General features: G+C 43.7%; 1 protein-coding gene across 14 annotated transcripts in view; it reads right to left on the bottom strand.

The window, feature by feature from the left end:
- Window positions 1-26575, bottom strand: part of PRELID3A (PRELI domain containing 3A) — an 85356-nt gene that overhangs the window by 19472 nt on the left and 39309 nt on the right. For 6 of the 14 annotated variants that reach the window (XR_009566551.1, XM_030836543.2, XM_060311228.1 and 3 more), the window contains exons 2-5: window positions 24950-25118; window positions 24179-24287; window positions 22960-23030; window positions 22765-22867 (exon numbers count right to left, since the gene is read on the bottom strand). Coding sequence is in view for 11 of the 14 variants with exons in the window: in XM_060311228.1 (XP_060167211.1) it covers window positions 22765-22867; window positions 22960-23030; window positions 24179-24287; window positions 24950-25118 (452 nt within the window). In the remaining 3 variants the exon portion in view is untranslated. Of the gene's footprint in view, window positions 1-458; window positions 21297-22764; window positions 22868-22959; window positions 23031-24178; window positions 24288-24949; window positions 25119-26575 lie in introns of those variants that run through there. The other 8 variants (XM_060311232.1, XM_060311233.1, XM_060311226.1 and 5 more) reach the window with 4 other exon arrangements.

Below are 26575 nucleotides of genomic sequence, written 5' to 3'. Positions count from 1 at the left end.
TTGTGGTTTTATTAATTTGGGCCCTTTTTCTTGATGAGTCTGGTTAAAGGTTTATCAATTTTATTTATCTTTTCAAAGAACCAGCTTTTGGTTTCATTGATCTTTTCTGTTGTTTTTTGTTTTTTTGTTTTAGTCTCTATTTCATTTATTTCTGCTCTGATCTTTATGATTTCTTTCCTTTTACTAACTTTGGGTTTTGTTTGTTCTTCTTTCTCTAGTTGCTTTAGGTGTAAAATTAGGCTGTTTGAGACTTTACTTGTTTCCTGAGGTAAGCTTGTATCTTTATAACCTTCCTTCTTAGAACTGCTTTTGCTGTGTCCTATAGGTTTTTGGGTCACTGTGTTTTCATTTTCATTTGTCTCTGGGTATTTTTTAACTTCCTCTTTGATTTCTTCAGTGAGCCACTGGTTGTTTAGTGGCATGTTGTTTAGCTTCCACCTGTTTGGGTTTCTTGCAGGTTTTGTGTTTTTTTTTTTTTGTAGTTCATTTCTAGTCTCATAGTGTTGTGGTTGGAAAAGATGCTTGTGTGATTTCAATTATCTTAAATATACCAAGGCTTGTTTTGTGACCTAGCATGTGATCTATCCTGGAGAATGTTCCATGTGCAGTTGGAAAAAATGTGTATTCTGCTGCTTTTGGATGGAATGCTCTATCAATATCAATCAAGTCAAGTTGGTCTAATGTGTTATTTAAGGCCTGTGTTTTCTTATTGATTTTCTGTCTGGATGAGTTGGCCGTTGATGTAAGTGGGGTATTATGGTCCCCCACTACTACTGTGTTACTGACACTTTCTCCTTTTATGTCTGTTAATATTTGCCTTATATATTGAGGTGCTCCTATTTTGGTTGCCTATATGTTTACAATTGTTATATTTTCTTACGTAGCATCCCTCTTTGTCTCTTGTAACAGTCTTCAATTTAAAGCCTATTTTGTCTGATGTAAGTATTGTTACTCTCGCTTTCTTTTGATTTCCATTTGCGTGGAACACCTTTTTCCATCCCCTCATTTTCAGTCTGTATGAATTTCTAGATCTGAAGTGAGTCTCTTGTAGGTAGCATATATATGGGTCTTGTTTTTGTATCCATTTAGCCAGTCTGTGTCTCTTGGTTGGAGGATTTAGTCCATTTACATTCAATGTAGTTATCAGTACATATGTTCTTACTGCCATTGTTTTTGTTTGTTTGTTTTTGTTTGTGCAGCATGTGGGATCTTAGTTCCTCGGCCAGGGATTGAACCCACGTCCCCTGAGGTAGAAGCACATAGTCTTAACCACTGGACCACCAGGGAAGTCCCATTAATTATTTTGGATTTGTTTTTGTAGGTCTTTTTTTTCCCTCTTTCTTTCCTTTGTTCTGTTGTGATTTGATGACTATCTTTAGTATTATGTCTGGATTCCTTTTTCTGTGTGTTTATCTATTACAGATTTTTGGCTTGTGGTTACCATGAGGTTTTGGTATAGCAGTATTTATATGTACATGATTATCTTAAGTTGCTGATCTCTTAATTTCCAATGCATTTTAAATACCCTGCATTTGTACTCTCCTCCCCTCACAATTACTGTTTTTGATATCATATTTTACATCTAATTGTTTTTGTTATCCCTTAACTGCTTATTGTGGATATGGATAATTTTACTACTTTTGTCTTTTAACCTCCCTTCTAGCTTTGTGTGTGGATGATTTCCTACCTTTACTGTATGTTTGTCTTTACTGGTGAGCTTTTTCATTCTGCAACTTACTTGTTTCTAGCTGTGGCCTTTTATTTTTCACCTAGAGAACTTCCTTTAACATTTGTTGTAAAACTGGTGTGGCGGTGCTGAATTCTTTTAGCTTTTGCTTGTCTGTAAAATTTTTGATTTCTCCATCAAATATGAATGAGAGCCTTGCTGGGTAGAGTATTCTTGGTTGTAGGTTTTTCCCTTTTATCACTTTAAATATATTGTGCCAGTCCCTTCTGGCCTGCAGAGTTTCTGCTGAAAAGTCAGCTGATAGCCTTATGGGAGCTGCTTTGTGTGTTATTTGCTGCTTTTCATATTCTATCTTTTATAAATTTTGTCATTTTGACTACCGTGTGTCTTGGTGTGTTCCTCTTTCCTGATCTTGGGTAACTCTTTCCTTTCCCGGGTTAGGGAGGTTTTCAGCTATTATCTTTTCATGTATTTTCTCAGGCCCTTTCTCCCTCTCTTCTCCTTCTGGGACCCCTACTAGTGCACTTGATATTGTCCCAGAGGTCTCAAATTGTCCCCATTTCTTTTCATTTTTACTTTTTTGTGTTCAGTGGCAGTGATTTCTGCTACTCTGTCTTCTAGCTCATTGATACGTTCTTCTGAATCATTTAGTCTACTATTGATTCCTTCTCGTGTATTTTTCATTTCAGTTACTGTATTCTTCATCTCTGGTTGTTCTGTTTTCTAATTCTTTGTGAAAAACTTCTAACTTCTCGCTCTGTGCATCCATTCCCCTCCAGAGTTCTTTTGATCATCTCTACTCTGAACTCTTTCTCGGGTAGATTACCTATCTCCACTTCACTTAGTTCTTCTTCTGGGGTTTTATCTTTTTCCTTCGTCTGGAACATAATCTTCTGCCGCATCATTTTGTCTAAGTTGCTATTTGTATTTTTATGTATGTGGTAGGTTGGTTACATTTCTTGACCTTGGAGAAGTGGCCTTTGGTAGGTGTCCCAGCACTGGCACCTGCAGGCTGTTTGGTGGGGCCAGGTCTTGGCACTAATGATCCAAGATGTCAGCCACCAGCCTCAGTAGTGTTCACACAGCTGAAAGTTCCCCACTATGTCTGCCCCCAGTGTCTGTCTCCAGGGTGAGCTGCAGCCACCCCCCACCTTTCCAGGAGACTCTTCAAGACTTGCAGGTAGGTCTGGCCCAGGCTCCTATCAAATTACTGCTTTCACCCTGGGTCCCAGTATGCATGAGGTTTTGTGTGCACCCTTTAAGAGTGAAGTCTCTTATTTCCCCAGTCCTGTGGGTCTCCTCCAGTTAAGCCCTGCTGGCCTTCAAAGCCAAATGCTCTGGGGGCTCATCTTGCTGGTGCTGGACCTCCAGACTGGGGAGCCTGACGTGGGGCTCAGAACTCTCATTGCTGTAGGAGAACCTCTGCAATATAATTATTTTCCAGGTGTGTGTTGCCCACCCAAGGGAGGGGTGTGGAATTTTGATTATATCATGTGTATGCCTCTCCTGGCTTGTTGGGGTTGTTTTAGAAGACCTTTTCTGGTAGGTTCCAGTCTTTTTCGTCAATGGTTGTTCTCCAGATAGTTGTGATTTTGGCGTGCTCGTCAGAGGAGGTGAGCTCAGGGTCTTTCTACTCCACTATATTGGCTGTCAAATCTTTCATTGACTTTAATTTTAAAGAATTCTCAAGTCTCAAGCTTAGCATCAATATTTTGTATTATGAAAAATATTACCTCTCTGATTGCTTTGTCTTTTTTTTTTTCACCACACAGCATAGCACGCAGGATCTTAATTCCCCGACCAGGGATTGAACCTGTACCCCCCTGCAGTGGAAACATGGGAGTCTTAACCACTGGACCACCAGGGAAGTCCCTGATTCCTTTGTCATAGCACCTGAACAAATATTTGAAAATTAGTACTCATATTACAGTGATGATAATGACCAAAATGCACACCCTGGTAGTAGTCCCTGAAAGAGTCTTCCTATTCCAGATAGCAATCAGAAAACATAAGTTTTGAAGTGGGTCATTCCTCTTTACATACATTCTGTAACCAAGTAACCTTCAGAATGATTCTATTTATTTGGGTTTCACTTTTTCCGGGGTGTTAATATATACATAGCAGGAGCTACTGGCCATTACACATATATCTCCTTTTTTGCTAAAACAAAATTTAAAGCTATTTTATTTTCTCGTATTATTCTTGTTAAAGAATGTAGTGCCTTCTGCTGGGAGGCTACGTCTTGAATTGTCTCATTTGCCATTACTATTCCTCAAGTAAGAGAAAGGTTTCACAGTTACAAGAGGAGACCTTATGACCATAAGGTGGAAGCTGCTAGCAGATAATGTTTTGAGAACAGCTGGTGGTATCCTTGATTCTGATACAATTCAGAAAATTTAAGGGATAATACAGGAACACATCTGAAACCACGTCCACAACAGACACCCAGCTCCATTTGGATGCCTGAACCATGGTTATTCTATTTTTTTAAATGCATTATTTCATTTAATGGTTAAAGCGATGTATGATTTATGTTTAATAGGCCATAAACAGACTGTTTTGATTAGCCTAAAGTTCAAGTTAAATCATGTGTACGCCAGAATGACATCCCCCTACCTCAATATGTGAGAATTTCCTCCATCATTTTCCCCTTTTGATTGCAAATCTATAGAAAGCATTGATGATCAAAATATTTTTCCCTCGATGCCAGGGTGGTAGTTGCCTGCCCTGCGATGCCCAGGGTGGTAGTTGCCTACCCTGGTTATCCTGTCCTTCAGTGCAAGGCCTACTTTTGTGTGTACACACATTTGCCTAGTTGTCCACATTGGGGGAAAACTGACAGTAAACAAGCTCAGAGCTAGATTAATGGGGAAGCATTTTATAGGCTATACATTTTATCAATTATACTGAATTGTCTCATAAACATTGTACATGTGCTTCTAACAACAGACTTAAAACAAGTAGTGATACATGTCATGATTAGTTATACTCTGTGACAACTTTACTAGAGAATTTTCTTTCCATTTTGATAGGGAGACAAACATTTGGTAAACAGTTTTATGAGGTCATTTGGGTTTCTATTATAATTCTTTAATTTCTTACCGAGTTCAGCTATATGATCTAAAAGTTATCAGAAACCTGTACTTGTCCAAAAGTGCTTTCTATGAATCGTCTTGAAGATGAAGCATTTTTGCAAAAGCATCAGAGTGAAACAATAACTCTCCATGGATGAAAAAAGACTTAAAAAGGCACAGGGAAAGATCTGATTAAAATGCAATTGGAGGGCTTCCCTGGTGGCGCAGTGGTTGAGAATCTGCCTGCCAATGCAGGGGACCCGGGTTCGAGCCCTGGTCTGGGAAGATCCCACATGCCACGGAACAGCTAAGCCTGTGTGCCACAACTGCTGAGCCTGTGCTCTGGAGCCCGTGAGCCACAACTACTGAGACCACATGCTGCAACTACTGAAGCCTGCGTGCCTGGGGCCTGTGTTCCACAACAAGAGAAGCCACAGCAATGAGAAGCCCACACACCGCAACGAAGAGTAGCCCCTGCTCTCCACAACTAGAGAAAGCCTGCGTGTAGCAACAAACACCCAACCCAGCCAAAAATAAATAAAATAAATAAATTTAAAAAAAATGCAATTGGACAAACTTAACCAAGTTGATATACAGCATTTTAAGATAATAGCTAAAATTGACTGATAACAGAATATCAGGACATATTCAAATTTTAGGAACTTCATATAATTTCTAGAACACTTACACTAATGACATTTATCCATACAGTATAACCTAAGAATGTTCATCACCACTCATTTGCGAATGCTTCTCATGTAATTTAATATACCAAATAATTCTAATTAGTTTAATATTTCTCACTGAGATGCTTTACGGGCCCTTTGAAACATCCCAAAGTTAGCCAGAGAAAGAAAAACCTATGAAGCTTACAATATGTCATCAAAAGCAGCTCAATATTGCAGGAATACTTTATTCTCTTAACAGAGAAAATCAAACTCCAGTTTGTACCAGCCTACTTTTAGTAACAAAATTTATTTACTTAATTAAATTGAATCTAATCTTAGCCAATGTTGACCATGAACAAAGCTCTTTCCTTAAGGTTCCTTTTCCACAAACATTCTATCACTTTCTGTATCCATATTAGTTTGTCCCTTATTTTCTTTCTCATCCAGAAACAACCAGCTCTAGGATAAAATTACTCTTTTTTTCACTTAACAAAATATTTCCATTCTTTATACCTTCTCTCATTGACAACATATATACTACTTTCTTTACATATTGTTAAAGCTTCCCTTACTATCTTTAGTAGTTTAATTGCATATATATTGTAATTTTTAAGTTTTAAAAACCTTATTCTCTAGCAAAAACCAAGAAGCAAGCAATTGTGAACTGTTTCTTACATCAGCATTTCCTCACTGGCACATTTAATGAAAACATTCCATAACCTTTAAAAACATACATTTTCTCATAGCATAATTTCTTTCTTTTAACATGGTCCAAGACGTTTGTCTAATAAACATATGTTTTTAGCTTTTCTCTCATAAGAAAATAGGCAAACTTAGACTTGCCTAGCAATCAATATTCCAGTATTTTATCTTAATTAAAAATGATCTAGACATTCAATGAATTCTCATAATTTACCTTAATTTAGTAAAATTCTAAAATTTCAAGTTACCAACCTCTGGAGAAATGAAAGCGTAATTATTCCTAAAGAGTTCACCTAAAAGCTTCTATCCCATTTATCTCTATTTCAGAGCTTATGAAAATATCATCATACCAAGTTAATTTTTTTGCTGACAAATTTTACAGCAGATATAATATGAACTTATTTGGCTTCTATTAAATCTAGGTATGATAAAAGTATTATATTTAATATTGATGACTCTAAAGACATTTCTGTATTAATTAAACCAACAAACTGTAACTTTAATGCCAGATATTAATTTAATATTGAATATTCCCCAGATCACATGAGAGTTTCTGTTGTATTTCTGAGAATTTATATAAGCACTTAATTTCCTTTAAGCAAATTAAATAGAGCTCATTCATAGATTCATTTTTACATGAAGACAGAATCAGAGATCTCATAGCTTTATTTTAAAACTTAGTCATGAATCAGACATTATAAAACTCATTAGTTTATAAATAACAGTTGGAGTAAGTTTACTCACTTGAATTTTAAGCCTCTTTTCCCTTTTTTCCTTTCAGTTTCAGGTTCTACTGATTAACCCAAGGCTGTAGTCTCAGGCATTGTGGACTGTGTTTGCATTCCAAGGACATGATAAGAGTTATAACTTAAAGCTTTCTCCTAGGAATACTTTTGTTCTCTCAGGGTCAGAATTTTGAAAAAATATTTTATCAAGCCAGTTTTCTCTGAGTAAAAAAAGAACCAGTTTTGGAATTTTTCTCAAGTCTAAAGAATATTGTGGCCACACAGTGTTGGAAAAATCATTTTCTTTCTATCTCTTTGTAGGAGCATAACTAAAGCTCTCCCAGTTTTGCAAATTACATCCCAGGGGACTATGAGATGGAATAGAGCTCCGATTCCTCCCCCCCCCTTTTTTCTCATTTTGTGGATATTTCCAGAAACACATCAGAACCCGGCAGAGTGTTGGCTGGTGGCCTTTCAGGGTTGTAGTTCCCTAGCATGAGAATGGAAAGTTTCTTATCTGGAATTCCAGACAGGGGTGCAGATCAGCCTTGGTCTAACAGGGAGTTTTCCAATTACCACTCAGGCAGTGCTGGATGGCTGAGGGACTCCTCGACCCAGAAGGGGAAATCCAATTAAAGTGGCACTCCACTTAAAACCAGATGACCAAGTTTTACGTCTCCCCTCCACACAGCCCCCGCCAAAAGGAAAATTCCAAGCAAGGCAACCCAGTAGGGAAGAACACCATGGTGTAGTCACATAGGAAGTTCTGCCACTTACCAGAGAGGTCTCACAGACCAAACCAGATCAGGACCAGAGCCTTGTTTCCATCACCATGGAATCAAAACTGCCATGGGCCAGGAATGTCCAGTCAGTGCAAGCACTTGGGACTGCGCCTTAGAAAAAAGTGCTCAGGCAGCTGCTGGACAGGATCCATGAACTGCCAATGGCCAGGGGCCAGTGTGCCATTGGCAAGATGCCCACTTGGGATGGAAGGCCCACCTGGGTCACCAAAATTGTTTTCCAGCCAAACTTGGGTTTGCTCGCCCAACATGCAGCAAAGCCAACCTACTGACACTGGGTTGTGGTGAAGGAAAGTACAGCATTTATTGCAAGGCACCCAGCCTGGGGCTAAACAAGGAGAATGGGTAGCTTGTGACCAAAAGACCCAAACTCCCTGATGTCCTTCAGGCAAGGGTTTTTAAAGGCAAGGTGAGGGAGAGGGTCATGGGTGCCATATCAGCCTGTGGACATTTGTCTGATTCGGTGGGTGATGAGGTGACAGGGTGGTATTTCAGCAGTTAACATCATCAACCTTCTGATTCTAACCGCTCTAGGGGTCTATGTGCTTGTGGTCAACATGCAGTTAACTTCTCCACCTGGTGAGGATTTAGTATCTGCAAAAAAACTCAGGATATAGTTCAGGATATTACTTATAGCCCTTGCGGAGGAACTAAAGGTCCTTGAGTTCATTTAATGGCTAAATTATCATTACTTTGACTTGCTTGACTGTTTTCATTTGTTTCTGCATTTTCTCACTTCCCTGATTAAATTTGCTCTTTGGAAATTGGGGAAGGCCTAGGAGGCTAAAGCTTTTCTACAAACAAGAGGCAGGGGACATGGGAGGGTGGGGTCTGTCACCACAAAGGTCCTGCAGGGTCTTGCTTGGTTTCAAGCACTTTTCTATATCAGGTACTGTGCAAAGCACCCTCAGCCACAACTCTGATACTCAACTGTAAGCAGGTGCTATGCATACCCTCTTTTACATCTGAAAAACAGGAATAGCAAGGTGGTCATTTGCCCAAGGTCAAACCACTAGCCCAGCATCATCACACCTGAGGTCACCACTTCCGATGCTGTGCTCACGACCCTGCTGTGTTTCCACCTGCTTTTCCCACCAAGGGCTATGATTCTGAATCCAGTCCTCATGTCACCAAGCACCCAGTGAATGCCCAGGGCTGTGCGTGCAAAGTAAACATCTCATCTTGGCTCCTGGTCAAATACATGTGTAAATAGTTCGAAAAAATCCAAAGCAATATAAATGTCTAGGTATTTGTAGTAAGCTGTGAGCTGGTGTCAGTCAAGAACACCTTCATGGAAGTAGATTTCAAGGTGGGTTCAGAGGAGGGAGGGGACCCAATATGCCCCAAAGTGTGGTCTGATGACACCTGAATCAGAATCATCTGGGCCAATGCCTAGACCTTGGTTTTGATTCCAGTGAGAGTGGGCATAGAGGGAACTTACCTCAACATAATAAATGCCATTTACAACAAACCCAGAGCTAACATCATTCTCAACAGTGAAAAGCTGAAAGCATTCCCTCCAAGATCAGGAATAAGACAAGGCTGTCCACTGTCGTGACTTTTATTCAATATACTAGTGGAAGTCCTAGCCATGGCAGTCAGAGAAGAAAAAGAAATAAAAGGGATCCAAACGGGAAAAGAAGTAAAACTGTCACTGTTTGCAGATGACATGATACTATACATAGAAAATCCTAAAGATGCTACCAGAAAACTACTAGAGCTCATCAGTGAATTCAGTAAAGTTGCAGGATACAAAATTAATACACAGAAATCTCTTGCATTCCTACATACTAACAGCAAAAGATCAGAAAGAGAAATTAAGGAAACAATCCCATTTACCATCACGTCAAAAAGAATAAAATAGCAATAGGGACTTCCCTGGTGGTCCAGTGGTAAAGAATCCGCCTTACAGTGCAGGGGACTTGGGTTCCATCCCTGGTCAGGAAAATTGGATCCCACATGCCGCAGGGCAACTAAGCCCACATGCCACAACAACTGAGCTTGCGCACCTCAACTAGAGCCTGCATGCCGCAAACTACAGAGCCCACACGTTCTGGAGCCTGCGCACCACAACTAGAGAAGAGAAAACCCACATGCCACAACTAGAGAGAACCCCGTGCACCACAATGAAGAGCCCGCGTGCCACGATGAAAGATCCCGCATGCCACAACGAAGACCCAATGCAGCCAAAAATAAAAATAAATAAATAATAGATCTTAAAAAATATATATATATATATATATATATATATATATATATGTAGGAGTAAACATACCTGAGAAGACAAAAGACCTTTACTCTGAAAACTATAAGATGCTGATGAAAGAAATTGAAGATCACACAAATAGATGGAAAGATATACCATGTTCTTGATTGGAAGAATCAATATTGTCAAAATGACTATACTACCCAAAGCAATCTACAGATTCAGAGCAATCCCTATCAAATTACCAATGGCGGACTTCCCTGGTAGTCCAGTGGTTAAGTCTCCACACTTCCAATGCAGGGGGCACAGATTTTATCCCTTGTCAGGGAACTAAGATCCCACATGCCGTCGGGCACAGCCAGAAAAAAAATTACCAAAGGCATTTTTCGCAGAACTAGAACAAAAAATTTTTAAATTTGTATGGAAACACAAAAGACCCCGAATAGCCAAAGCAATCCTGAGAAAGAAAAATGGAGCTGGAGGAATCAGGCTCCCTGACTTCAGACTATACTACAAAGCTACAGTCATCAAAACAGTATGGTACTGGTGCAAAAACAGAAAGATAGATCAATGGAACAGGATAGAAAGCCCAAAAATAAACCTATGCACCTATGGTCAATTTATCTATGACAGAGGAGGCAAGAACATACAGTGGAGAAAAGACAGTCTCTTCAATAAATGGTGCTGGGAAAACTGAACAGCTACATGTAAAAGAATGAAATTAGAACACTCTCTAACACCATACACAAAAATAAACTCAGAATGGATCAAAGACCTAAATGTAAGTCTGGACATTATAAAACTCCTAGAGGAAAACATAGGCAGAACACTCTTTGACATAAATTGCAGCAATGTCTTCTTTGATCCACCTTGTAGAAGTAATGAAAATAAAAACAAAAATAAACAAATGGGACCTAATTAAACTTGAAAGCTTTTGCACAGCATAAACAAAATGAAAAGACAACCCACAGAATGGTGTTGCCAACCCCATTTGCCAACAAAGTGACCAACAAAGTATTAATCTCCAAAATATACAAACAGCTCATGCAGCTCTATATCAAAAAAAAAAAAAAAAAAGAAACCAAACAACCCGATCACAAGTGGGCAGAAGATCTAAATAGACATTTCTCCAAAGAAGACAAAGAAATGGCCAAAAAACACATAAAAAGACATCAACATCACTAATTATTAGAGGAATGCAAATCAAAACTACAATGAGGTATCACTTTTGTCAGAATGGCCATCATCAAAAAGTCTACAAACAGTAAATGCTAGAGAGGGTGTGGAGAAAGGGAACCCTTGTACACTGTTGTGGGGAATGTGAGTTGTTACAACCAATATGGAGAACAGTATGGAGCTTCCTTAAACTAAAAACAGAGTTACCATATGATCCAACGATCCCACTCCTGGGCATATATCCAGAGAAAGTCATAATTCGAAAAGATACATGCACCCCAATGTTCACTGCAGCACTATTTACAATGGCCTAGACATGGATGCAACCTAAATGTCCATCGTCTCAAATTCCTCAGGTTTTGTACTTGGGAAATGGAAGGAGCACTGATTAGAAAGCAGGGAGAGGAAAGCAGTTTGGTGGAAGAGACCAAATTTAGTTTTATTTATGTTGATTGAAAGATACAGTGGAATTTCTAAGAAAGGGGTTGGCTTTACAGAAACTTTTTCTGTAAAAGGCCAGACGGTAAATATTTCAGCCTTCGTGGGCCTCTTAGGTCTCTGTTACGTACGCTCCTGAGTGGAGGGGTTTATTTACAACCCTTAAAGATACAAAAACCATTCCCACCTCATGGGCTGTGGTTTGCCAACTCCTGCCCTAAGCAAACTGTCCTATAACAGCTGAAAACACAAGCATAGAACGTGATGAGAAGTCAAGGCCAGAAATCCAATTCACTACTGAGTCAGTGTCCATTCATTTCTTACTGCCTGCCTCTTTCACTGTTGATAGTTAACTCTTACTAGTGATTATAAAAGTTTTTTTAAAAAACAAAACATACCATTGTTAAAAAAAAAAGTATGTTCCATCAGTGAAGCCCAGTGTTCCCAATTCCAGCCCCACCAGTGGTCCCCTCAAGGGACTCTGCAGCCCAGTGACAGGCCAGCACAGGCAGAAACAGCGCTGTGGACCGGGAGCCATGAGGCCTTCACCTCACTTTCTGGTTGGATACTTTGAGGTAGGTCCCAGTGTCCACACTTTACAGACAGGAACAAAGCTCAGAGGTCACGTGGTCTGCCCGGTTCACTCCCGCACGCCTTTAGCCCCACAGTGGGCTGGCAAAGTGCTCTCTCCCTAGCCGCCAGAGTCACCAGAACAACCCTGCCTCTCCTTTGGATACTGAAGTTGTAACAGAACCTGTGAAAATCTGTTCTTAATATATGGGCATTCACTAAGGCCTAGCCGTAAGTGGAGGTCCGCTAGGGAAGACTACTCTGGAAGAAAATGGAACTTGTAACAGACACCCGGCAGGTAACTCCTACATCAAAGCACCCCGTTACTTAACATGAGGACAGAAATGCTGGCGCAGTTACCCACTCTTACAAAGCCAAGAGGCACTGGCTCAAATCAGAGACACTTGCAACGGTTGGTTCTAATGCCAAATGGGCAGAAGACTCTTCAAAGGATATTCAGCACCATTGCTTTTCCTACAAGAAGAGAAGCCTCTGATCCCAGAGCCCCTGGCACTGCTTCTACAGTAACAGCGAGGCAGGGCCACCCGACCAGGAGGCTGGCGCCTACACAGACCACAGGATGGCCTGGGGCCCAGCTTCCGGAAAATACTCTCGGTTTCTCTTGAACATCAGCCCAGTAACTTCTGGTTTATCTGCATATTTGACACAGTAACTAGTGCATTTCAACTTTATTCCTACCAGACTTCGGGGCCACAATAACAGGGATGTAACACAGGAAACTGAGGAAAGGCAGCAGAATTCTGGATTTCTTTCTATGCTTTTGGCAAAAAAATAAACCTTACACAAGTAATACATTGTCAAAATAAATACCTCCTCCTGATACACATTTCTCTAAAACACTAAACTGGTTGGTTTGGTTAAACATAAAAATGTATCCCATTTCATGTTCAGAAACTAAAATGAAATAAGGATGCTTTCTTTATGTTACTGTATATATATAATTAAAAACACATGTCCGTAATTAAATCTAAGGTCTGTGGTCAGTGGGAGATAATGAAGTCTGACAAATTAAGTGATGTTTGTAGAACACGAGACTTGAGTGCGGGCAGGTCGGCGGAGGTTGGGCAGAGGCCACGCCCAGCCCCTGACGGAGCACAGGGCTCCTGGGGCACGGAGTGCCAGGCCTGGTCTGAGCAGTCACAGCTGGACCTGGCAGGAGCCCCGGGGCTGACGGCCTGGAATGTGTCATGTTAACAAGCTCCAAGGCCAACCTCAGGCTCTCACGTTTAAAACCTGCTCCCGCCCTCTGACAGGTCATCCTTCCTGAGAATCCGAGGCAAATATCCACCCAGCAAACCTGCGGATCAGCACCCACAAGAACTTTCCATTTGAATGTGGGAGGTTACAGAGTGTGAGAAAGCCATTCCTTTTTCACCCTGATACTTTGGTTTCTAGGAAAGGGATATCAAAAGTTTAACTTCTTAAACAAAAAATCTTTCCACCAAAAAAAGAAAGGTAAAGGTGAACGACAGGCCCGAATGTAGCAAATTCAGCCCCTTTCCAGAGTCCTTCTCCTCAGTGTCCCCAGGCACGCATGCAGTAACCACGAATGTTCCCTCAGACACACATGTAGAGCGTGTGTGTACAGCCCCGGCTGTCAACTTGCTGCCCGGACTCTGTGTCTCCTGTCCTGGGTGCAGGGAACCACAAGGCCAGGTGCCAGTGGTGCTTCAAGCCCTGGCGCAGGCGGGGGCTGCCAGCCCCTCCAGCTCTGAGTTCACGCAGCCGATAACCCACTCCAAGGCCTTGTGACCCGGCTGAGAGAATAGCAGTGAGGATCCTCCCGGGGAAGAAGGCCTCGGTCAGGTCCCACTGCACTCACCTTCTCCAGCCTCCTGCCTAGGTCATCTCAGGAGAGGGGCTGCCCCTGGGTGCTGGGGGTACCTTCTGAAGGTCAGTGCAACAGCAGTGTTGACAGATACTCATTAAGAAACACTAGCAGAGAGTATTTCTCAAATTAGAAATCAAGGTTAAGTTTCACACGGCCATCCACACAGCTTCGTGTATTCTGTCAGACAACATTTGCTACTGTACTAATGGTGAATTCCAAATACAAATAAATATTGAATCCACTTCCAGACCAAACTGAAAGTTACAAAACCAAACACTTTTGCACTAAACAAATTTTGAAGATAATCACTACTGCTTTCTTAATGACTAACACCCCCCAAGAAAAAAATGTATTGATAATGGAAAACATAGGAGAATAAAAACCCAGCACATGCATGTGCTTATTTTTACCCAACTTCAGTCTACCAGAAAATTAAAGAGTCCAAATAACTGACATTTACAACTGTCCTTGCCCTAAAAATGCAATCTTCCTCCAAAACTAGGCAGGGAATTTCTGCACACCATAGCCATTGTAGAAGACTCACAAGAATCCACCCTTTCTGGCACTTTTATCTCCACTTCAAAAATGTGGTTTGCACAGACTCACAGATACAGAAAACTAGAGGTTACCAGTGGGGAGAGGGAAGGGGCGCGATAGGGGTGGGGGATTAAGAGGAACAATCTACTACGTATAAAATAGAGAAGCAATAAGGATATATGGTACAGCATAGGGAATATACTCAATATTTTATAATAACTATAAATGGAATATAACCATTAAAAATTGTGAATCACTATGTAGTACACCTGAAACTTATATAAAATACTGTAAATCAACTATACTGCAATAAAAATGTATGTATATACATATATTTTTTAAAACCATGGTTTCCAAAATGACAAATATTCATATCTCCCTCTAGAACAGAACTCCCTACATGACAAGTTTAGACCATTACCTCTATGAGATTATACAGAGTTACCTAGAGGTCATGGAACAAGAGGTTCACTGCAAAAAAGAGTCACCCAGTGTAGAGGGCAATGCTTCGCGCTGACTGTGTCAGAGTAAAGCCCCCAACGCAGACAGACACAGAGGAAAGCTCCCTTCACACTCATCTCTATAGACAGGAGGGAAGCAAGGACAGGATGCCATAATGAACAGGAAAGATTTAGAAATCTAGAATACAGTTTGCCAAGACAAAAACTAGTGGAAAAGTTGGAAGGTTTGTCAATTTTGTTAATCTTTTCAACAAAACAACTCTGGTTTAATAATTCTATTATTTTCCTATTCTCTGTTTCCTACTCAGCTTACAAGTATTTTGTTAAGGATTTTTGCATCAATATTCTTAAAGGATATCAGTATGTAGTTTTATTTTCTGGGGGTGTCTTTGCCTAATTTTAGTATCAGGCTAATACCGGTCTCTCAGAATGTTAGGATGTATTCCCTCCTCTGTTTTTTTGGAAAAGTTTGTGAAGGATTGTTAATTCTTCTTTAATGTTTGGACTTTTCTTTGTTGGGAGGCTTTTAATTACTGATTCAATCTCTACGTGTTACAGGCCTGTTGAGATTTTCTGTTTCTTCCTGAATCAGTTTTGGTAAGTTGTGTGTTTCTAGAAATTTGTCCATCTCACTTAGGTTATCTCATTTGTTCTGGTATAATCGTTCATAGTACAGGCATAACTTGGAGATATGGCAGGTTCAATTCTAGACCATGAAAATAAAGCGAATATCACAATAAAGCGAGTCACAAGAAATTTTTGGTTTCCCAGTGTATATAAAGTTAATTTTATACTATACTGTAGTATATTAAGTATGCAATACCATTATATCTAAAAATATATATACATACTTTAATTTAAAAATACTTTATTGCTAAAAAATGCTAATTATCTGAGCCTTCAGCATGTTGTAGTAGTGACATCAAAGATCACTGATAACAGATCCCCGTAACAAATATAATGAAAAAGTTTGAAATATTTCAAGAATTACCAAACCATGACACAGAGACATGATGTGAGCAAATGCTATTGGAAAAATGGTGCCAACAGACTTGCTTGAGGCAGAGGTGCCATAAACCTTCAATTTGTAAAAATAAAATGCAGTATCTGCAAAGTGCAGTAAAGTGAAATGCAATAAAATGAGGTATGCCTGTATTTTCTTATATCCTTTTACTTCTGTAAGGTCTGTAGTAATGCCCCCACTTTCAATTCTGATTTTTTTATTTTGAATCCTCTTTTGTTCTTGGTCAGTCTAACTAAAGGTTTGTCAATTTTGTTAATCTTCTCAAAACAACTTTTGGTTTCAATAATTCTATATTTTCCTAGTTTCTATTTCATCTCCTCTCTAATCTTTATCATTTCTTTCCTTCTGCAAGCCATGGATTTAGCTTCTTCTTCACTTTCTATGTCCTTAAAGTCAGGTTAATGATTTGACAGCTTTCCTCTTTTTTAACGTATGTGTTTGTAACTATGAATTTCCATCTGAGCACTGCTCTCACTGCATAAGTTTTAATATGTTGTTTTCATTTTCATTCATCCCATTTTATGATTTCACTTATAATTTCTTCTTTGACTCACTTGTTGTTAGATGTACATTTTTTAAATTCCACATTTGTGAATTTTCCAGTTTTCCTTAAGCTATTGATTTCTAACTTCATTTCTAACTTCATTATGATCACAAAAGATACTTTCTATGATTTCAGTCTTCTTAAATTTACTGACACTTGGTTTTTGGCCTAACATATGGTCTATCCTGGAGAATATTCCATGTGCTCTTGAGAAGAATGTGTATTCTGCTGTTATTGAGTGAAGTGTTCTATATGTTAGGTCAAGTTGGTTTACAGTGTACTTCAAATCCTCCATTTATTTACTGATCTTCTGTCTATCCAATAATGGACATTCTATCCATTATTGAAAGTGGACTATTGAAGTCTCTATCATAGAACTGTCTATTTCTCTCTTCTGCTAATGTTTGCTGCATATATTTGGGGGTTCTGTAGTGTGGTATATATATATCTTTCTTTGCCTTTTGTAACAATTTTTGCCTTAAAGTCCATTTTTTCTGATATTAGTGTGGCCACCCAGCTCAGCTCTCTTTTAGTTACCATTTTCATGGAATATCTTTTTCCATCCTTTCACATTTAACCTATTTATCTCTTTGGCTTTAAAGTGAGTCTTTTATAGGCAGGATATATAGTAGGATCATGTTTTTTCATCCATTCTGCCAATCTCTGTCTTTTAATTGGTAAACTTAATCCAGTTACCTTTAAAGTAAATGTTAAAGATGTACTAACTTCTTACATTTTGCTATTTGTTTTCTATAAATTTCACAACTTTTGTTCCTGAATTCTTTCTTCACTGCTTCCTATTATGTTTGATTTTCTTCTAGTATAACATTTTGATTCCCCCTTTGTTTTATTTTTTATATAGTTTTTCGTTATTTTCTTACTGTGTATTCTGGTAATTATAATTTCATCTTAAATTCATAAAAATCTAGTTTGAATTGATACCAGTTTTAGCTTCAATAGTGTATTAGTCAGGGTTCTCCAGAGAAACAGAACCAATAGAATGTGTGTGTGTGTGTGTGTGTGTGTGTGTATACACACACACACACACACATATACACACAGGGATTTATTTTAAGGAATTGGCTGCTCTACTTTTGGAGGCTGCGAAGTCCAAAATCTGCAGGGTGGGTTAATCAAGATTCATTCTGCGCCCCACTTGTTGGTTTAGGTATTTGACTAGAATCCAGAGTTCTACAAAAGTTGATTCTGTCATATTTTTTCTTGCCAGTTTATTGACTGTTTCAATGGGAGGACTGTTCATTGATTTGTTTCAGAAGTGGGAGCACCCACCTCTACCATTTTCCATGAAGTCACTATTTATGTATTTTTTTAACCTTTAATTTTGAAATTAATGTAGACTTACTGGAAGCTGCAAAGGTAGTACAGGAACAGCCAACGTCCCTCAGTAACGTTTTACATAATTGTAGTGCAGCATAAAAACCAGGAATTTAACACACATAGTGCAGCACAGAGAGCTTTAAAAAAGATCACTTCAAGCAAGGCTTAGCTGTATGAAATTTCACATCAGAGACAAAGAAATCCTGAAAGCTTTCAGAGAGAAAAAAAAAGCCACATACAGAGGCTCAGGAATTGGAGTGGAAAACGATGGAGCAGTGCCTTCCAAATTCTGAAAGTATTTTTATCTACAGCTGTATGTCCAACCAAGCTTTGAGTAAAGAGTGGGAACAGAAGGCACATTTTCAGATGTGCCAAATCTTGGAAGCTACTATGGCGTGTCCTTCCCCATCCTGTGGTAAGAAACAGAGAGAGGAAGGCAGGGAGGCCAGGAGACAAGGGCTCCAGGAGGGGAGACAGGCCGAGGAAATGGCCAGGAGGGATGACAGCCACACAGCTGCTGGTCAGAGAGAGCAAGACTGGCCTCCAGGAAGTACAGCACCAGAGAAATGAGAAAGGGGTGTGCTACCTACAGGGTCTGACCTTGGAAAAGGATGTCACAAGGTGCTGCAGAGAGCAGGTGAAGAGGTGAAGAGTGTGGGGGACTCAGCCAGAGACTTCTAAAAATAAGATTAAACAGATGAAGAGGATAAGACAGTTACTACCCTCAAGGAGAAAAAAGCTACGTAAGAAAGAAAATGTAGGAACTTCCCTGGTGGTCCAGTGGGTAAGAGTCCGTGCTCCCGATGCAGGGGGCCCAGGTTCAATCCCTGGTCAGGGAACTGGATCCCACATGCCGCAACTAAGAAGTCCTCATGCCACAACTAAAGATCCTGCGTGCCGCAGTGAAGATCCCACATGCCACAAATAAGACCCGGCGCAGCCAAAATAAATAAATAAATATATTTTTTTAAAAAGAAAGAAAATGTAATTACAGTACACTTTTTCACTTGGTTATGTATGTTAGGTTAGGTTAGGTTACTATGTTATACATAGTTATGTATGTTTTAATTATGGAACCAATGTGCTTTTAACAATAAGTTACAATATAGCTACATTGGAGAAATGGGAGAGGGGAAGAAGATTTAAGAGAGAAAATAACCATCTACCATGGCAGGAAGTCAGCAGATAAAGTCTAAAATTGTTGAATCAAGAAATAGCAGAATATGCTTATTTATTTAGAAATCTAACAGTAAATGCCAAAACTATCAAAAGAGTCAACAGTCCCCTCAGAAGGGTAGAAGAGTGCTTTGCAGAAGAGGTAAGAGGGATTGTTTTTGTCATAAAACTTTTAACTCTATTTCACCTTACGCTATGTGCATAAAATATTCTCATAAAAATAAAAATGAATTTCATTTCATTTTGGATTGGAAGTACTATTATCAAAGAAAAAGCAGTACCTAAAAAAACCACAGTAGAATATAGTTCTACCCATCCTTTACGGAGAGCTTCTCTAAAGTTTTTATAATTTGAAACACACTAAAAGAGATACTACATTTTACTTTTGAAAATGAGAAAATTAGAACTCCCAGTGGGAGGTACCTTGATGCTAACAGGACAGCTGAGAGCTTGAAATCACAGCCCTTTTGCTGCGACCTCCTGACAGTGGCTGTGGGTGCCTGCGTGGTGAGGAGCAGTACAGGCTGCGGTCCGGCCGGGGGCCCCGGATGGCGGGACAGTCTAGTTGCAGCCCAAGGGCAGAGCATGCGGCTATCCCCACCAATTCTAACTGTCCCTGTGTTGCCCCGACTCTAGCGTGTGCAGATCCGTGACAGGGGTAAGACACGGACACACGTCAGCTGCCTCTGAGGTGACAACTGGTGGCCAGATGTGTGTGAAGAGACCGGCAGTGGGACTGTAGATCAAGGGCGAGTGAGGGAAATGGGGTGTCCTCTGAAAAGAGACAAGCTCTTTAGTGAGACCCCGAGAGTCGGCAGGAGAGCTGGAGCTGAGGAAGGACAGATAAGGCCCCACAGCCGTCTGAGCAAACCCGACGCGGGTGGCAGAGCAGGTGCGTGGCTCAGCATGGAGTGGGCAGAGCGGCGGCCCGGCCTCCTCCCAGCAGGTCTGCTCCCCGGGCCTCGCTCCACGGGCGCCACCACCAGCTGGGTGGGCCTCCTGCCCTGTGTGATCATGACCAACAAGGCTGGCGGAGGCTGTGGCCCAGCAGCTCCCGCCTATCCCAACCCAGCCAGGACCGCACTCCAGACTTGCTTCTTCCTTCTTCTCTTCCTTTTCCTGCTTTTTGATGGTTTTTTTGGTGAGGCATCTGATTAAAAATTGAGGCAGTTTAGCTCTAGTTTATGAGGAAACAGAATGTGACAGAGTCCACAACTCAAAGTGACAGCATCACATACACACCACACACACTCCACACACACCATCAAACACACACATGCACATGCACAAGCAGGACGCCCACAAGGTGGGCAGGCTGTCTGCATGAGGTCACCCTAGTGGTTCATCCAAGGAAGAAGGTCGTGATCCTGAGTTCAAGGTAAAGGTCCTGGCAAACTTAAGCATCACTGGCTTAAACAAAATCAGCAGGAAGTTCTTAAAGGAGCCTGAGCCACGGGGCTCACGTCTGTTGACAGAGGCGCTGAGTGTGCACACATGCTACAGACAGACTGACCGACTGACCGACCGACGGTGGGAAGCAGGGCCCAGAGCAGCACAGCTCGGAAAGCCAAGAGTGAGAGGAGGTTCAAGGAAGGAGTAAGGAGTAAGGATTCCCTGAACAGAGGGAAGCAGAAGTACAGAGACGACTGCTGACCACACAAGTGTCAAATCCGCTCTGACACCCCAGCCACTTGGCCTAGGAAACCAAGGAGTGTTTGTGAAGCTCATGGAAATGCTGCAGATGGCTTCGGCCACAAAAAGCTACTGGCCAGTGAGGATGCACAGCTGGCAGCATGAGGGGAGGAGGGCTGCCTTCTCACCACAGCACTGACGCCCAGGCCTGGGGCACCTTTACAGGAACGTGGGTAGGTATTCTAGTCTTGCCCCCAATGAAAACTGCCCCCATAAGATCAGCCCTTTACACTGTCTGGACCTGCTCGTGAGAGCCTTCCTGCTGAGGACACACCAGTCCCAGGACACATGACCATGTGCTGAGAACAGCTTGAAGGAGAAGCTGAACTGCCCTCAGAGACGAGATAACAAACCTGAACATAAATCCTGCCACAAAACGAGTTGGTGCATTCAGAGGAGGATGAACCCAGTTAGGTTCTTCACTACACGGCTGGAGACCCCCATGCAGCTGTGTCTTGCAGACCCCCTCTCAGCACGCAGGCCATGCACACGGTGAGCGGGCACCAGATCCTCCCCAGGTTCAAGAATCCTGTAGTTACCGCCGCTCAGCACAAGGGGCGCTGCAGGCCTCGTTAGCTCAGGGCGCGTTCAGCATTTTCAATTATCCACTCAATAGCAGCCCACCCCTGGAGCAACACAGAAAGATTGCAACGTGGTGTCAGAAGTCCTGCCTGTCTCACTGCAGACAGCAGGCTATGCAGGTCACATAAATGCACAGGGACAGCCCTGCAGCTCTGCAGCAAATGCAGCCAAGACGTTCTGCAGGCAGCTTCTCAGCCCCAGAAATAAGGTGGCACCTGTTCTGCCTGAAATTGCCGCACCAGCTTGAGCTATGCTGAGTCCGCAACCTTCATGAGTGCCGTTACCTACTGAGGGCAGTGATGGGAGCATGGCCCCTCAGCCTCCTCCGTGAGTCACCCCTAACTTCTAGCTCCTGAACTGCGTGCGGGGCCACCCGCCTCTCCACCTCCATCTCCCCCTCCGGTTCCCCCTCTGGCTTCTCCTCCATCTTCAGGCCACTGGCTGCCCCGGCATCCCCCAAACGTGTCTGGGATGCTGTCGGATGGCAACCACAGCTGGGGCAGCCGTGATTCTCCACAGGCCTCCAAAACAGCAACCCCCAAATAAAGTGAAATAAAAGACCTTGATCTGGCCTCACTGAGTTTCCCCTGACTTTTCTCATAAAGGGCTGAGGTGAATGGTCTCACCCAGTGCTGCCTTCCTCCCAAAATATTCTTCAGCAAACACTCAGGCCTGCCCTAAGCCAGACCCCAGACACACAGAGTGAGTCGGTCAGGTTCTGTCCCCAGGGCTCGCAGAGTGGACGTGATGCGTGCTGCTCTGGGCAGGGGGCCTCCCCAACTTCCTTGAACTGAGCTGAGCTACTGCCGACCTTCCTCAAATCTGGATTTTTCTAAAAATAGGGCAGACTGGCTCTGTATTAGTGACTAGACCAATGAGCCTAAACGCAAGAATAAATGGCTCTTGGCCAAGCCGTGACCTGAGCGTGGTAGGAAGGGAAGGACGGCTTAGGTGCCATCCCACTGGTCCCAGAATGAAGAATCTCTTCTGACCAAAAAGAACGAGAGAGAGAAGGGGAGAGGGGAGAGTCGGGGTGGCGGCAGAAGGAGGATGGCAAGGGGAGCTGGGCAAACAGCCAGGCCCTGCTCTGGCACCCAGCACTGCCTGGGATGTGCCTCCCAAACACCCAAGCTCTTCCTGCCAACCCCGCTGGAGAGGCCAGGGCCGACAGCCTCCTGGTCATCCCTCCCCCACTCCCTCCACAAGGCTCGCTCCCAAATCCCACCAGAGCGGGAGGCAAAGGGAAACCCTGCACACGGAGAAGCTCAGCCAGAGCCACTCAATGCCGATTAAATATGAAACTGCTGAAAATCCCGAGTGTCCTGCCTGCCCACGCCAATACCTGTCCTGGAGGTGTGGGGTGTGTCTTGTTAACTGAGCCCAGATGGTTTGGCTCCTGAAAGGGGTGGCTGCCTTGCTGGCCTGTGTTCCCCCAGGCCTGGAGCCGTCCCCACCTGCCCGCGGTCAGTAGGACCCCCGCTCATCGGGACCCCGAACAGCTAGAGATGGTACCTTCTTTGCGTTGGATGATATCGTGTTGGCCATCAAACTCTCCAGATAGCTGCCGAGGCTGATCCCCTTCACGGTGATGACGGCTTCTTGGGTGAGCACGGTCCTGCAGGAGAGCGAGAAGTGAAGGGTCTGAGCAGCCGGCGGGTGGGGGGAGCACCCGCCCCGCCCCAGCCTTGGAGTTCAATGTCTGCTTACCTTCCTGGGTCCTCCGGGTGGGGTGTGTACACCAGCCTCTCGCTCACCGACACCCAGTTTGTGAGTGTGATCTTAAAACAGGAAACAATGGCTGTAGGTTCTATTTTTCTTGCATTTCTTCCCAGACCATCTGCCCCCACTCCCCCCATCCCCGAATCTGCACTTACTGGAGCCAGAGCAGAAGAAGCGCCAAGGCCCGCCAAGGCCCAGGAGGCACGGCCAAAGTACAGCCCAGGGACACCGCTCCTGGCCGCTCCTGGGGACAGTCACCGCCCTCCCTCCACACCCCACCCAAACCTGAGCCGGGCTCATTAGCTGTCATCATTGTATGTGCAATATTTTTATGCCAGGCTCTGTATTTAATAAACCTCATTTTCTTTCATTAATCCTCAGGACAATACGGTGAGGTTTGCTCTTTTTTAGACAAGGAAAGTGAGGCTCAGAACAGGTTGATCACTGACACCCGCAGCCATACACTGATTCCGTGATAACCAGGACGCAGGCATGCGGCTGTCCCGCCCAAAGCCCTTCCTTTCCACTAGACCTCCTACAACAGCAAGAACCGTCCCTCTTTACCGACAACTAAGCCTTCTTGAAGGAGGAAGAGTAATTTTCCAAGTGAAGGAGAAGAGAGAACAATATATAAACTGTCAGTAATGGCTGATGTGGACACACCCACCCGGCTCCCTGTGACTTTGCGGAAGGGCTGCCTGGGCTGAGGAAAGGGGGCCCCGGGCAGAGGTCCAGACGGTAAACCAAGGAGCCTCCGCACACAGTGACACGACCCACAGGGTAAGGGGCCTGACATAAACCATGCTCCCAGGCCACCCGTTTTCCCCAACATATTCTTTGAATGTGCATGAGGCCAATATCAATGGTTCTTCATTGTGAGACGTGAGAGAGGAGGCCAGGAGAAAAGTGGCTGTTTCAGTGGCTGCGAAGAGCCGAGTGTGCTGTTGGCGGGCAGGATGGAGGCTGGGGGGGCAGGGAGGCACTGGGGAGGCGCACGGGGGCCCCAGGGCTGCCAGTCTGTCCCCTGGCCTGCCCACTGGTTACAAAGGTGTGTTCACATCATTATGTGTGTTCTTCTATACATTTTTATACTGGAATAAAAGACAAGTAAGATACTGCTAAATAAAGTCAGTCTTTCTATTAAAAATAAAAGATCACTTAGACCAAAGGCGGGCTGGAAAAAAAATTAAATGAAGACATTACGCACCATCGTGGCCATTGCTTACATTGGTGGAACAGAGCTCCATTTTCTTTCCCACTGGATCCACAACAGAATGTTCTCTGATGTATGTCAAAGTCCTACTGGTTCCCAAAATCTGAAAAACAAAGCAAAACCAGCATAGTGACGTGTTAGAAACTCCACCTTATATCCTAGAACACCGACCGCCATTTCCTATCCGCTACCCATCTCTTCAACCAAGGATGCAGGTGTGGCTGCAGCAGCACCTCTAGCTCCTCCAGGTGCCTCTGTCCAGCAGGTGGGACGGACACACGAATCAGGGACATAGGGACCAGTGCTTAGACAGAGGAGAAAGCAGGGCAGGAACTGGGGTGCTGAGGTCAAGGTTGAGGACAAGGTCCGGCTGGTGAGTCAGCTGTGGACCGACTCTGACCCCCAACCCCCGGGCCCCGCTGTGTGGAGCCAACTCTGGGGTTCAGGCCACACCAAGCAGGATGATGAGGCTGGGGTGGGGGGACTGGGTGTGGGGAAGGGGTGGGGGACCGGGGGTCATGGGGTTTTGGGGGTCCTGTGGGCAGTGTCCCCACTGCAGGTGGGTCAGGGGATGTGTTGAACACTCAGGTGGACGATTAACTCAATTCACAGAGAAACAAACCATCTCTGGGGCTTCCCAGAAATCCCAAATGGGAAGGTTGTCATTCCCTGCATATGGGTGCCAGCTGGGCTGGCGGATGTAGACAGCTGTGTGAGTGTAGCTGGGGGTCATGCGGGTGCAGCCGGGCTCCACTGAGGGCTCACCGCTCTCACGAGGCTGGGCAGCCCCCACTCGGTGCTGAGGAGGCGGTGGCTGTGAAGCCGGCCCCGGCTGTCCACACTGCGCTCCAGCACGTCGACGCCCACGACACTGGGGTTCATGGGATTCGGGTACTTCCTCATGGCAGCCTTGATGACTGTGTCCCACGGGTGGCTGGAGGAAAACGCAACCAACAGCATGAGCAGACAGTGGGTCCAAAGTCAGGTCAACCCTGTTCTTCAAGCTTTGTTCCAACAAATACACCTGAGGAGTTGGGCTCTGGACCCAGATCCTGGATCGTTGATCCCCCGGGCAACCAGGGGGCGGGCGGGGGGCACAGACCAGACTCAGGCCTGGCCATCCCAGCTTGGCTAAGGGCCCCCTCCTTCCCCAGCCCTGCAGAGCCTAAAGAGGCAGAACCCTTTGGTCTGGGGCTTCTGGGCAAGAGACAATGTCCCTTTTCCCTGTCTGTCACCACCTCCCGTGCTGCTCTGTGGGCTGCAAGGCCGGGGGGCCAGGGCTCATTCCTGCCTCCACCTGGTCGCAGTAACTGTGGGGGCCCTTTTGCTGACTGCCCGCCTCACCCCTGCAGCCCACCACAGGCCAAAGCAGCACACCTGCCCAACACGGATCACCCACAGCTGCTGCCCAGCTATGAGGTCCTGAAGCAACTACTTTGTTCCAGCTTCTAAGCAGTATGTGACTTGAAATGGCTACATATGTTTTCTGATTATTAAAAATTGTATTTGAAATTTTGAAAAATAACACAGGATGAGGAAAATAAAAATCCACAATTTCACTATCTGGAGACAAGTTTGTGCAGGCGTCCTGTAGACGCCACCCCTCCCCTCTGGCCCTGAGCCCTGGAGTGAAGGGTGGACACCGGTGTCCCTGTTTGTTTCCTGCCATCAGAGACCACACAGCTGCCCCTGCTCCCCAGAGCTCTGTGCCTGTTGAGGCCGGCAGCCCTAAAGGCATCCAAGGGCTCAGAGTCCGGGGTACTCAGGGTGGACCTTCCCCAGGCGCTGCTGTCCTGGTTTTTCCTTCAGGATGCACGCCCAGGTGCATCCCCACAGAGGTGAGTGCGTCTCAACAACACCGTTGTTTCCCCATACGTACCCACACAGGTTTGAGCGGCATGTACAGACAGCCCAGACCCAAGACCTAGAGACACGCATGCATGCACAGACGTCCACACGCTCAGAAATTAAACTGGGATCATGCTCCTTACATGCACTGATTACTGCTTTTTATATGTAACAGACGAACATTTTCCTGCATTATGAGGCTATTTTCAGAAATACGACTCTAAGTAACTGCACAACAGGCCACCCTGTGGACAGTGGTGTAACCAGACCCCTCTGGCAGATTATTATGTTTTTAATCTAGTTTTTATTTGTATTACTTTCATCATCATTTAATCCTGGAAACCTTACATTTCTTTTTTTTTAGTATATTTTTTGAATTTTATTTATTTTTTTATACAGCAGGTTCTTATTAGTCATCCATTTTATACATATTAGTGTATATATGTTAATCCCAATCTCCCAATTCATCACACCACCACCACCCCCCGCCACTTTCCCCGCTTGGTGTCCATACATTTGTTCTCTACATCCGTGTCTCTCTTT

The sequence above is a fragment of the Globicephala melas genome, chromosome 13 (genome assembly GCF_963455315.2).
Source record: "Globicephala melas chromosome 13, mGloMel1.2, whole genome shotgun sequence".
Lineage (NCBI taxonomy): Eukaryota > Metazoa > Chordata > Mammalia > Artiodactyla > Delphinidae > Globicephala > Globicephala melas.
This window is presented reverse-complemented; position numbering and strand designations above follow the sequence as displayed.